This window comes from Eschrichtius robustus, chromosome 11, assembly GCF_028021215.1.
Source record: "Eschrichtius robustus isolate mEscRob2 chromosome 11, mEscRob2.pri, whole genome shotgun sequence".
Classification (NCBI taxonomy): Eukaryota; Metazoa; Chordata; class Mammalia; order Artiodactyla; family Eschrichtiidae; genus Eschrichtius; species Eschrichtius robustus.
The window spans coordinates 76,096,684-76,110,790 of record NC_090834.1 but is presented as its reverse complement, the minus strand read 5'-3'; the positions used below and the strand labels follow the sequence as shown (position 1 = coordinate 76,110,790).

General features: G+C 43.7%; 1 protein-coding gene across 1 annotated transcript in view; it reads right to left on the bottom strand.

Moving 5' to 3' along the window:
- ZDHHC13 (zinc finger DHHC-type palmitoyltransferase 13) overlaps positions 1 to 6,414 on the bottom strand; it is a 48,789-nt gene extending 42,375 nt beyond the window's left edge. Inside the window, 1 exon segment of the mRNA XM_068555345.1 lies at positions 6,067 to 6,414. Coding sequence (XP_068411446.1) covers positions 6,067 to 6,414 — 348 coding nt within the window.
- Positions 6,415 to 14,107: the final 7,693 nt, after the last annotated feature.

Below are 14,107 nucleotides of genomic sequence, written 5' to 3'. Positions count from 1 at the left end.
TATCATTTTCTTCTTATATTTAACAAAACTTATCCCCAAACATGGGATCCAATTATGTAATTATTCATCAACTTGCCTGTCTCGCCTAACAATGTATCATGTACAGCGCTGCAGGTCAGTAACAAGTAATAGTTGAATATTATTCCATTGTATAGATCTAGCATAATTTATTCAACCATTTCCCTATTGTTAGACATGCAGGTTGATTTCAGCATTCACTCTCTAAACAACCCTATAATTAACATCCTGTACATTCTATAACTGATTCCCCAACATAGGACTGCTGGGTCAAAAAATATGTGTATTTTAAACATAAACAGATACTGACCTTCCCTAATTTACACTCCCAACAGGCAAGTATGTAAGTGTTCTTTTTCCCTACAAACCTCCTAACTGAATATTATCAATCTTTTTACAATCTTGCCAATCTGATGGCTAAAAAAATGGCATCTTGTTTTGCATTTGCATGCCCCTAGTTGCTAATGAATCTGAGTTTGATTGTTTGTTCTTTATTGGCTCTCATACTTTCTCTTTTGTGGGTTGCATTTTCATAGTCTACTGTTTTTGTAGTGGATTGTGTATCTGTTTCCATTTATATATTAGGAAGATTAAGCCTTTGTTTATATACAGATTTTTCATCACAAATAAATGTCACATATTATACAGATACAAATTTATTGCTTCTCATTATGCCTTAAGGCATTAAGGACATCAGCTTCATTTCTCACGCCAAAAGTTGAGGTGGATTACACATTTCAATGTAAAGAGCATTTATTTATTAAAAGCATTTATTTATTCAGCAATTAATTACTGTGTATGTATGATGTGCAAAGCATTATGCTAGGAACACAGAAGATGTGCGTACGTATCCTCCAGGAATTTAAGTCTAATTGGGCAGCTAAGTCAGAGACAAAGAGAGTAAAGTGATAATGGAAGCAATATGCAATTAAATGGCAAAAATGGGTGACAAAGACTAGAGAACAAGAGGTACTTTCTGTTCACATCATCATTTTTTGTCCAAATACAGATCAGAGTAAAGCCTAAAAATGATTATATAAACTCAAAGCCTGTTTTCAAAGTCAATGGTCTCCAAAGTGAGGCAAGCGCACTCAAGGCCAAACACTCAGTGACCCATTAGGTAATGGAAGAAAATGTTAAAGTTGTTATAATGACTTTTTCTTTTTTTAAAAAAAAAAAGAGGAGGGGAACCCACAAAAATTTATACATTTGGCTTCTTTAAGATTTATGAATTCTGGGGGATTCCCTGGTGGCGCAGTGGTTAAGAATCCGCCTGCCAATGCAGGGGACACGGGTTCGAGCCCTGGTCCAGGAAGATCCCACATGTGTGCGTCACAACTACTGGGCCTGCGCTCTAGAGCCCACGAGCCACAACTACTGAAGCCCACGTGCCTAGAGCCTGAGCTCCGCAACAAGAGAAGCCACCGCAATGAGAAGCCCGCGCACCACAACGAAGAGTAGCCTCTGCTGGCCGCAACTAAAGAAAAGACCGCGCAGCAACAAAGACCCAACGCAGCCAAAAATAAATAAATTCAATAAATGAATTTATTAAAAAAAAAAAAAAGATTTATGAATTCTTAGCCCTGGCAGCCTCACTTTATCTGTATATCAAATAGGTCACTCCTCATGGTCTGTTTACAAGGTAACTTGGGGACAGAGTAAAAGTCCACACCCAGATGGGTTACAGTGGGACCTTCAACATTTTGCAGTATACATCAGGCTAAGTAATTTTCAAGGTATATTATCTCATTTTAAGTACTTACTAATTTTAAAGTTACCCCTCCCAAAATGAGCAAGTGGCTTAAACTGATTACTACTACAAAGAAGCCACGAACTGAAATAATAACGATAGTAAAAGCACAAGCAAACAAGAAAATGGCAGAGCTGACACTTCTCATAGCAGGTGCTCTTTACTGGCCACATAAAGTAGAAACAAAGACAATCTAAGCTGATCTAACAAAAAGCCAGCCTCCCTCCAAAAAAAATTCCAAATTATCAAAAAGGCTGATTTGAAGCAGACTTATATTTACTATCTTTAATTCAAAACCCTACCATGAGTATATACTGAGCTATTCACTCATGAATACAATTTAGAAACATACTGTCAAATCCTACAATAACATGTCCCACGACAATATGAATTTAGAGACTGGCTCCTTTCCCCAGCCCCCAGGTACATCAAACAGAGGGGAGCTGAACTTTTTAAGTCCTAGCCAACCACATGACACGGAATCATCCCCGTTAACACATAAGTTAGAGTGATCAATGGCCAACCATGGACGACAAACTGCAGTCAGTGGTACCTGGATGATCCAGACTGTGCAGCTGGAGGCCTGAGCTCCCAGCCAGCTTGCGGTGCACGTGCCACTCATCATTCCGTTAATCTCACAATACATGACATTTTACAAAAATGAACATTTTAAATCCTACTTGTCACACTGCGGTTTTACTCTAGGGGTGCAAGCTCAAAACTGCTTTACTGATAGGAATGCATGATCAAAAAAGCTTAGCGGCCACGGCTCTAAGCTATGTCCTTTGCTCTAGATATCACTCCCTCCCAAAATTCTGCCATAAGAGCTACAGGTGAGAAAGGAGATGACCTGCTTTGGGGGAGGTTAACTTCAGAGACAGTCGCATAAAAATGTTTGAGGAAAACAACCATACATTCCCATCACAAAGATTAAAGCAAAGTTTGTCATGATACTATATCCTTCTTAGAAATTACTCTCTGGTTATCAAGAAAATGTTTTTCTAAGTACTCTCTAGTTGTTTCATTTTTACCATGGTGAAAGGTAAACTCCTTGAGAACAAGGCCCAAGTCTCAGGTTTCAGGCGGCTGTATGATGGTGGCTAATCATCTACCCGATTTTTGGCTTCAGTTTCTACATTTGTAAAATGAAAGGAGCAGGTCAATATAGCTATAAAGTTCTTTCCAAATCCATGTTGTACGGTTCTAAGAGGAGCTGTTACAGTAGTCATTACTGACATGTGTACTGGTAAAGGCATCACCGCATAAACAAACACCCTTTGTGGCAGGGGAAGCATAACTGATGTATGGCTGCCTACAACGTTAAGGTAACAGAATAGACCAAGCAAATTCTTAAGACACCAGCAAACTCGTAAGAGTTTTATTAGTGATTGCTTCACTAATAAAATACCACAGAAGTGACGCTCTGCCAGTTTGCAGGTTCAGGACTCAGAAACTGGCAGCTTCCTCTTTCTGTCTCTTGAAATGCTCACTCTTGGAACCCAGCTACCATGCTGTCCAGAGACCCAGGCCACATGTAGGTGTCCCTGCTCAAAGTCAGCATCAACCACCAGACATGTGAGTGAGGGTACCATCAGATGATACCAGCCCAGCTAGCAAGTCATCCCAGGTGACAAGTCTTTCCAGCAGAGGCTCCGGACATGGTGAAGCAGAAACGAACCATCCCTGCTTTGCCCTGGCCAAAGTCCTGACACACAGTCCATGAGCATGACAATGGCTGGTTTACACCACTATGATTTGGGATGGTTTGTTACACAGCAATAGATGACTGGAACATACTTAAGATATAAGAGATATTTCTCACGTGGAGATATCTTAAATCCAATTATATTTTCTAAATAGTAAATAAGTACTGTTAAAGTTAATTAATTTAAGAGAAAACCAAGATCTAGAAAACCATATTTAAACTCTGATGAGGGTCAAAATCCTGACAGATTATCAAATAAAACAAAGAGAGAAACAGAGACCTGACAGATAGCCATTAAAATTTCTCATGGCATTAACAGAAGCATTCTGTATTAACAGAGTCAAGTATCCAAGTTCATTCACTGGACAATTATTTACAGAGTATGTTAATGGTATTAAATGCTGAGAGGAAATATAAAGGAAGGAAGGAGGTTAAGGAATGTTGCTGGTAGTGGTGATGATGGGGAGGGCCTACCGCATTGAGGTGACAATTGTGTCAAGACCTTACAAAGGTTGGGGTGGGGGGGAGTAAGCCATGTGGTTATATGAAGAAAGAGTTCTCCAGATAGAGCGAATACTAAGTGCAAAGGCCTTGGGGCTAGCATAGCTGTGGTTGATTGAGCAAGCAAGAAAGTAGTAAAAAATGAGGTCAGAGAGGAAACTGGGTGCCAGAGAGTACAGGCAAATTCTGGCAAAAACCTATCAGCTGGAATCAGGGGAACCAAAATCAACCAGAGCAGGAATGTTTTTGTCTGTTTTGTTCACTGATTTATCTCCAGCACCTATAACAGTGCTTAACACCTGGTAGAACGAATGAAGTCTTGGCTCTCTCAGCAGCTATTTGACTTTTAACAACTGACTCCAATTTTTTTTTTTTTTTTTTTTTAATGGCCACATCACGCGGCTTGCAGTATCTTAGTTCCCTGACCAGGGATTGAACCCGGGCCACAGCAGTGAAAGCACTGAGTCCTAACCACTGGACCACCAGGGAACTCCATGACTCCAATTTTTTGAACCTCAATTCTAATCTCTAAAACTGGAATAATAATCCCTCCCCACCTCACAGGGTCACAATGAGGAATAAGAATAGGGAAGTATTTTGCAAACTGTAGAGCATCTTATATAGGTAAAAATCTTTTGCTATTATTGAAAAAGTTCATACCAATAACTATTAACAACAACAATCATCTCTCTACCTTGGCCCATTTAATTTCAACCCCTGAATCATTCTCTCCCTCCAACTGGCAGGGAATTCCGGCAGGGCAATCTTCCCTGCAGAACAAGGTAATGAACTTTAAGCAGTTGAAGGCTTTTGTAAATGAGTGGCAGTAATTAAGGTATGAGCATTACTGCTACCAACTTTTCCCTGAAACTCTGAGGGGAAAAAAACAAACAACAAATGAGACAGAGTTTCCACGTGAAGATTCTACAGCCTTTTGTAATATCCGGTCTGCTTGCAAACCTTTTTTATTCTATCAAAATGCAAGAACACTCGACAACTTCCCCACCTGTGTTGTTCCTCACTTAAACCTAACATTAGATTGCTGAAAGATTTCAGATTGCTGAAAGGGGGAGCGTGAAGAATACTCTCAAGATGTGAAAGACTTTTTTTTAGAGGCCAACTAACCCAATCATCTCAAACTGCTTGAATCCCACTAGGGACAGAAAATCTACTACTTAATTCACTCCAGCTGGAGAGAGCTTCAGTTTTCTCATCTGTAAATGGGGATTATATCACCTTCTTAAGGATGCTTCAATTTTGGAATTAAATAATGCATATAAAAGCACTTGGCATATGCTAAGAACTCACTAAACATTGGCTGAATCTGAATATTTTTCATGTATTCAACAAAAATTAAGTAAACAGCTATAATATGCCAGTCAGGACCATAAGCAAAAAGGACAAAAATCTAGTTTTCTTGGAGCTAACATATATCTCCTGTAACTTTCCCCACTGGCCCCTTCTGTTTTCTGAAACTACATCTGGCTTCTAGTACGACCTCCTCCACAGAACAGAGTCCTTTGGGATTTTGCAGATAGCTATCACGTACCTCCCTTTATAGCCACTCCCCGCCCCCCCCCCGCCTTTCTCCAGCCTAAACAAACAGCCTCAAATCTTTCAAAAGAGTAAGCAAGGATGTGGGAACGAGACCTACAACAGGGCTGGGAGGAGCGAAGGCGGGTTCCCAGACGCCCCGGCCGAAAAAGAAAGGAATAGAACCTCATAGACTCCAGGCCAATGTCAAAACGGGCTGGTCCAACTCAGGTGTGTCACTTAACACCTCTCCCAGGAACGCCACCCTCCCCTCCCAGGGCCCGCAGCGGTCCCTGCCGGGCACGGGGCGCCCCGGACCGCAGGTGGATGCTGGAGGGCCGGTATGGCACTCATCCCTGTCCTCGCCTTTTCTTCCCGGTCGCCTCGGAGAGAATTCCCTGCATCATTCTCGGTGTTTCCAGGCTTCCTCCTCCCCGGATCCGGACCCTCTGCCCCCGGAGGCCCCTCTGGGAGCTACCTAACACTCATGTCCTCCCTCTCTCCACAGCCGCGGCCGCCCTCCGAGCCCCTGGGACAGCCAGCGCCCAACCGCACTCACCTGTGAGTCCAGTCCCGGCCCCTCCATCTCTGCAGTGGCGGCGGCGACTCGGCAAAGTGGCGGCAGCTGCCCGCTGGCCAGCCTGTCTCGAGCCGCCTCCACTCCCACTTCCTGCTCGTGGCCCCGCCTCCACCGCGGCTGCCGCTCGAGCCCTGAGCCGTCAATCAGCATCGAGAGAGCCAATCCCTGCCTTCTCCTCGGCTGGGGGCGGGACTTTCGCGCCCCCAGGGAGGCTAGTGGGGAGTCGCCAGTAGGAGGCTCAGTCCCCGACCCAGCCCTGATGGGCGCTAACAGCTACTGGCCGAGACTGTGCACTGCTCGCCCAGGTAGGTGTCCACCGGTCTGCATGCTTCATCCTGACCCTCGTACAGGTCCAGTATCGGGCTGTTATTCCAACATCAACCACCATCTACCGAGTGCAAATCCGGACTTGGCTGCTTAATAGCTAGATTACCTTGTGAAAGTCTCTTACTTTACCTCAATTTTCCTCATCTGTGAAATGGAGAAAATAAGGGTACCTACTTCACAGAATTGTCAGAAGGATTAAATGAGAAAAAGCATGTAAAGCCCCTTAGCCAATGTTTGACATAAGAAGGAATCAATAAATGTTAACTATTAAAACATTTGCCACTCTCTGTTCCTGTGATCTTGGGCAAGTCTCTTTCACCATCTGGGGTTCTGTTTCCTCACACAAAACAGAAAATATATGAGTTCCACTGCTCAGACTAGAGGAGGATTGGGCAAGAGCCCCCCACCTGCACTCCCCACGCCGTTTTTTGGGCTGCCCTGAAAAAGGTGGCATCTAAGCTCTGTTCAGCTTGAAGGACAGCTATGAAGCTAGGAGAAAGCTTGGTTCCTGCCCTTGGGGAGTCCAGTGGGCCAATGGGGCTCTCCTACCTCAGCCCCCAGAAAACACTGGAGCTTTTTCTAGCCCACCATTTAATACAGTCTTTGCAATTATTCCTTAATGTATTTGTTGCCAAACCAAACCTTTGGAAGTTAAATTGGAAAAGAATTGAAAACATTATGACTCCCTTATTCTATTAAAATAGTTCTAAATCATAAAATAAATGTCTAGAAATTGAACAAAGTGCTGTTTTTCCTATGATAAGTACTTTAATACAATATAATTGTAAATTTTTATTATTATTATTATAGTACCCCTGCCTATTGGGCACACCCAGCCCTGAGTTGCCCCAAAAGCCCTACACCTTCAAGGGTGGGACCTTATTGTATCCACCTGTGAACTTCCAGTGCCTGGCACAGCACTGGGACATAAAAAAAATGCTACAATTTTACTGAGTGGATGGGCAGATGGATAGGTGTGTCACCAACTTCTATGACGGAAGGAAGGACAAACTGAGTGACAAATAGATGTGCAAGCAACTTCCCTCAAGAGCCAGTGGAGCAAGCAATGAATTTGGACAGATAGGATGAGACATTGGGCAAGGCTTCACAGAGGAGAGCCTTTAGGTATGGTCATTTTGCTTAACTAACAAGAGCTGTTTATTGATCACTTACTATGTATCGGCACCTGTGACAATGTTTTTGAATATATTATGTCTAATACGTGAGATGGGTGTCATTTTCCCCATCTCCCAGAAGGAAAAACTGTGGTTTAGACGAATTTCATAAACCCCAAGTCACTCAGCTGGTAAGTGGTTGAGAAAGGATTCAAACCCAGGCCTCTTACTGCAAAGTGCTTTGGCTGAAGCGGTTTGGTTGTTTCACTTTTAAGGACTGAATTAGAAGATGTTTTTGAACTTGAGGGAGGCTTGAAATCTGCTATTTCAATGTTTCCTCACTGATGTCCTAACATATAAGAAGATTCTGGAACAAATAAATCCTAATGCTCTATTCTTTAGCAAGGCTCCTGCTTCCCTCTGCTTGTTTGTTTTATGCTTCCAGTGAGCCACTTCAGATTGGGATGAGTATAACCATAACTTATGGCTATAGGAAAGCAAACCCAGTGAGGCCTCAAAGTGCCATCATTACCTCTCATCTTTGAAAATGCCTCTGGCTTGGCATGTAGACATAACACTGGAGAATAGCCTGATGGGTGAGGGCACGTTCCTGGAGCAGACTGCCTGGGCCTGAATCCCAGCACAAGCACTGAGTTGTCACATGCTCTTGGGCAAGTTGCTCAATCTCTTTGTGTTTCAGTTTCCTCACCTGTAAAAATGGGACAATAGGGACTTCCCTGGTAGGACAGTGGTTAAGAACCCTCCTGCCAATGCAGGGTACACGGGTTCGATTCCTGCTCTGGGAAGATCCCACATGCCGTGGAGCAACTAAGGCCGTGTGCCACAACTACTGAGCCTGCACTCTAGAGTCCGCAAGCCACCACTACTGAGCTCACATGCCACAACTACTGAAGCCTGTGCGCCTAGAGCCCGTGCTCCGCAACAAGAGAAACCACCGCAGTGAGAAGCCCACGCACCGAAACGAAGAGTAGCCCCTGCTCGCCACAACTAGAGAAAGCTCGCGCACAGCGACGAACACCCAATGCAGCCAAAAATAAATAAAATAAATAAATTTTTTAAAAAATGGGACAATAAATAGTACTTACTTCACAGGGCTGTTGGGAGAACTAAATGAGCTATTGTGTGTAAAGTACTTAGAAGAGTGCGTGGTACGTGATAGGCAGTATACGTGGGTTAGCTGTTATCATCACCGTCGTCATCCTCACCAGCAGTGGGTGTTGGACAGAGTACCAAATGGACCAGCTGGATGGTGTCATGTAAAGGGCTTAGGACAGAGATTCAGCAGACCTAGCTTCTAGTCCAAACTTTACTGTGTGTATTAGTTGGCTTAGGGCTGCCATAACAAAGTACCACAGGCTGGCTGGCTTAACAACAGAAATTAATTTTCTCACAATTCTAGAGGCCAGAGTCCAAGATCAAGGTGTCGGCAGGGTTGTTTCTTTTAAAGCCTCTCTCCTTGGCTTGCAGACGGCCGTCTTCTCCCTGTGTCTTCACATCGTCTTCCCTCTGTGCATGTTATCTGTGACCTAATCTCCTCTTCTTATAATGACACTAGTCATATGGATTAGGGCCCAAAAATGACCTCATTTTAACTTTCCTCTTTAAAGACCCTACTTCCAAATTCAGTCACATTCTGAGGTACTAGGTGTTAAGGCTTCAATATAAGAATTGGCGGTGAAGGGGCAGAATTCGGCCCTTAACACTGTGTGACCCTGGGCAAATCCCTTTCCCCCTCTGTGACAGTTTCCTCATTTATAAAATGGGCCTGAGAGCAGTAGCGGGAACACTAACCCTAACCTTGATGGTCCCTCTCAGTTTTGATCATGTGATGTCTCCAGCTGAGACTAATCTCTACCTCTCCAATCCCCACAGCACATTTTCTTAATCTCTTTTAGATGACACTATTTCCCTCATTCTGCAAATATGTATTGAGTTCCTACTACGGACCAAGCACCATTCAGCACTGGGGATTCAACATGGAGCAAGACAAAAACCCTATCCCCCGGCTTCCTGCAGCTTCCAGTCTAGCAGCAAGAGACAGACTTTAATCAAACAGGCTCACAAACACTGACCTCTTTGAGTCAGCCTTGCAGTTCTTGGTAGATCCTCTTTCCTCTACTTGGCCACGGGCTTCTGGCACACATCCATCTTTACGTCCCTCACCATGCTTTGCAAAAGGTCTGGCACGTGGTAAAGCCTAAAAAGAAATGCTGTCCAAACAAATGAACCAGTGAATGAACACAGCTCAAGTGATGGTTTACAAAAGGAAATCAAAGGCGGTTCAACTCCATAAATCACTCTAAGAAGTGCTGACTGCACAATGCTTAACAATTCTTAGCTTTGAAAAAAATTTCCTCATTAAGGTTTGCTAATCTTCACTGTCATACTATGGGCAGCAACTGACTTCATTCTGACTCAACTTTTGATTCTGGCCTCATTTCTTCCATGGCCCTGGAAAGGACAGGGGCAATTTTTTGAAACAGGGGCTCATTGTAATCATTTCAATGTTGGCACCAAAGTGACCCTTTGGAATGTCGACAACAACAAAAACAACCAGAAAAGCCCACACATTTGTTAGCATAGAGATTCCCACAGATACCAGTTAGGAAACCCCAATGCTCTCTGGTACCAAACCAGCAGGGCTGGGGTGGGGATGAGTGCTTGCTAGGAACATTTCAGGCAACAAATGTTTATTGAGCTCCTAATGTGTGCCAGACACAGGCTAAAACATATGAGTACAGTGGTGAACAGTACAGTCTCGGCTCTTCTGGAGTTCAAGTTTTTTGGAGAGGGCAAATACTGATAGAGATAAATAAATAGATTTTTTGAAAAGAAGAAGTAACAAAGATAAGTTCTAACAAGGAAAACTGCCAAGGATATAACCCAGGGACCCGCTTTAGCCTGGGAGGATAGGGTAGGGTAGAGGTTCCTTTTCATAATTCATAAAACTAGCTCAAAAGGACTTTTCCAACTTCCTCTATTTATAAATGGGGAAAATGAGGCTCAGGGAGGGAAGTGACTTGTCCAAGATCACCCTGCAAGTTAGTGATGAAAGTAGGATTAGGGCAACTCTACTGACCCGCTCATGGCTATCTCACCAGCCCTCAAGCAGCCTCAGCTTTCTAAATACAACCAATCTCACAGATTTTCAGGGCTGGGTGTTGAGGGACAGGGCAGGGATTGCTTAGAAGTCTTGCTCAATCTCTTGTCTTCTATCTATGAAAATGCTTCACAGTTAAAAAGTGAAAGTGACTCTCGCTTCATTTTATATACCCGTCATCAAGATCTGGTGATGAGATACTCTGAGAACCTCAGTTAATACGGTCTGGGTTAGGAGGATATGGTGCACATCTTATATTTTACTTGCCAAATTAACCGGATTCATATGGGTGTGTGGGTGTATGTGTGTGTGTGTGTGTCTGTGTGTGTGTGATAGAGAGAGGAAGAGAAAGAAGGTGAAGCAGGAAGTATTTTTTGCTGTTTGCTATTTTGAGTCTTAGTCACCTGATTGCAGTCACACATTTAAATAGCTACTCCCATGGAAAATTTTCTGGTTGTGTCCAAATTGTGACAGCAACACTCAGAACTGGGTAATACATCTACCTTGACTCTCGTGTGGCAAGAACTCCCCTCTCTACCTTCTATATCCATCTATCATAGCTCTGTATTTATTGGTTTACATATACATCTCCCCTAGTCTCTGTGCTCCTGGAAGACATTTAAATATCACTATCTGGGGAAGACCTTCCTGGACTCCTAGACCAGGTTAGGATCCCTGGTAAGTGCCCCCATATCACCTGTAATTCTTCTAACGGCATTCATGGAATATTACTGAATTCACACCGTGAACGTCTATCTTCTCTGTGTACCATAAGCAGTTCTGTGAGTATAGAACTTGGCCCTGTCTCAGCCATAGATGCATTCCCAGTGCATAGCACAGTACCTGGTCCCTGGGAGCCACTCACTATTCAGTTGTTGAAATGAACAGACAACCCTATATTATTCATTTTTTTATATCCCTGGCACCTAGCATATTTCCCATCCCAGGCTAAGTGCTCAAAAAATGTTGACTTGAGTTAAAGAATCCCATCTATGGCTCTATACAGTTTGCAAAACACACTTTCTTCTTTTAGATTGAGACTCATAACATCCCTGTGGAGTAAGCAGAGCAGCGATTAACATCCCACTTTATAGACTGTGGCTCTGGGAGCTTTAGCAATTGCCCCCGGGCATCAGGCTAGAGCCGGTGGAAGAGACCTTACCACTTTGAGCCTCCATGCTCTCATCTGCAAAATGGGACTAGTAATAAAACCTACTCCATAGAGTAGTTGTAGGGATTAAATGAACGAATGTATGTAATGTGCATATAGTAAGTGCTGTATACATGTTGGATGTTACTAGGTACAAAGGCAACTGAGAAAAACTGAGATCTTAGGGAAAACTCAGCCAACAATGATCATGACCCAACTCTGGAATATTCCTGACTTTATAGGAAATATGATCAAGGTTCCACCAGCTAGTATTTACTCCTTGTTTAAACAAGGACATTGGGTTGTGACATTTGATAGAATTGTCCTTCTCTTTCCTCCACCGCCCTGTCCCGCGCACTAAACTATTTATGTGAGTGAGAAAAGTTACATCTCCCTCAGCTCTGCCTTCACTAGAAGACAACACACTGGTTAAATCTGCTGTTAGCTGCTGCCTGTTGGCTCCAATTATAGCGACAGAGTGGTGTCCATGGTAACCAGCCAAGCTGGCTTGCCGTGGTGCAGGTTGTTGGAGAATATAGAAGAAGGGACCATCGGAGGCTGAACTGGTTGTCATCTCAGTTTCTGAATGAAAGAATTCCACACTGTGCTTTGGATAGTTGGTGAATCCAGACAAAATCTGGATTTCCTAAGCAGAAGGCACTGAGTTCATTCCAAGGCCACTGAGTTTCTGATGAATCTGACAAGTAGAGATATGAATTGTTGGCAAGGGCAGTAGTGAGTGAGATGCTAGGAGGACAGAATGCCAAATAAAATGATAGAGTGAAATCCTGCCACTCCCTTGAACCTTCTGTGGCTCCTATTGCCTGCTGCAAAGTCTTTTGTGGGACTGGAGTTAAACACTGAGTTACTCTCAAGAACCAAGGTAGCCACGGTCACTATTTTCTCTCTCTTGTCTCTGTGCCTCTAGACATCTGTCCTGTTCTCTCTGTAGAACGGGGCCCTCTGCTTTCTCATGGTTCCTGCTTCCCCACAACTTCCGCTTGTGTATGACATTGACTCCAGCCCTGACTCTACAAGATTTTACAGGTCCAGCACCCGCTACCTGCTTGTCACTGTCTCTGTGCCTCTTCATTCAGAATTTTGAAAAAGAGAATCCATTTGGTTCTTATTATTCAATGGCTCAGATGGCCTTCGGTCGCTTATCTACCCTGACCAGTCAGCTGTGATGGAGTAGCTTGTTTTTACCATGATCACCAAGGGATTTTAGCAAGGACTACAAGTGGGGACAATTCACAGTGAAGGGGACATACACCACCTGAAATTCCATGAATTAGAGATTCCCTTGTCCTTACAAGTAAACACATTCAGTAGGATGTATTAGTTTCCTAGGGCTGCCATAACAAAACACCAGAGTGGGTGGCTTAATTCTGGAGGCTAGTCCTAAATCAGGACTGGTCCTAATTTAGGACTTTTAGGAAGTCCTAAATCAAGGGGTAGGCAGGGCCATGCTGTCTCTGAAAGCTCTAAGAGAGGATTCTTCCTTGCCTCCTCCTAGCTTCTAGTGGTTGCTGGCAATCCTTGTTCCTTGGTTTATGGGCACATCACTCCAGTCTCTGCCTCCTTTGTGGCATTCTCCCTGTGTCTCTCTCTGTGTGTCCAAACGTTCTTCTTCCTATAAAGATAGTCATTGGATTAGGGCCCACCCTGATCCTATATGAGCTCATCTTAGCTTGATTGTATCTGCAAAGACCCCATTTCCAAATAAGGTCATGTTCACAGGTGCCAGGAGTTAGGACTTCAACATATCTTTTGGGGGGACACAATTCAACCCACAATAGAGGGTAAGGAAGATAAAGAGAATTAGTCTAATCTCAGTGCATCTGTCTGAGAGGCCCCGAGAAAACAGCAGTTTTGATTTGGGAGTAAGCAAACATGAGCTAGAGGTAATTTTGAGACCAGGGGCACTTCCTGGAGGGAGAGGCCAGTTACGTGGGATAATGAGGGACTTTGGACAACCTGGAGATAGTGAAGGGAACTGGATTCCTGGGTGGTTGGGAAACAAAAGCATCAGGAAATGGGAGAAGATAGACTTTATTTATTTTAAAATGTGGTCCAGGACCCACTAAGAAGGATCACAGAAATCTGGAGCCAACTCCACATAACACCTAGGAGAGTATCTCTTAAATAATAGGCACTCAGGGCATTTTAGTGAGAGAGGAAGAAAGAGAGGAAAGAGAAGGTGGTGGGTTGGGTTGGGGGGGCAAAGGGGAAAGAGGAGAAAGATTGGATGTGTTGTGCAAAGTCTCCCTCCACCCCCGGGGCTGGAGGGACTGCCATTGTCCACAT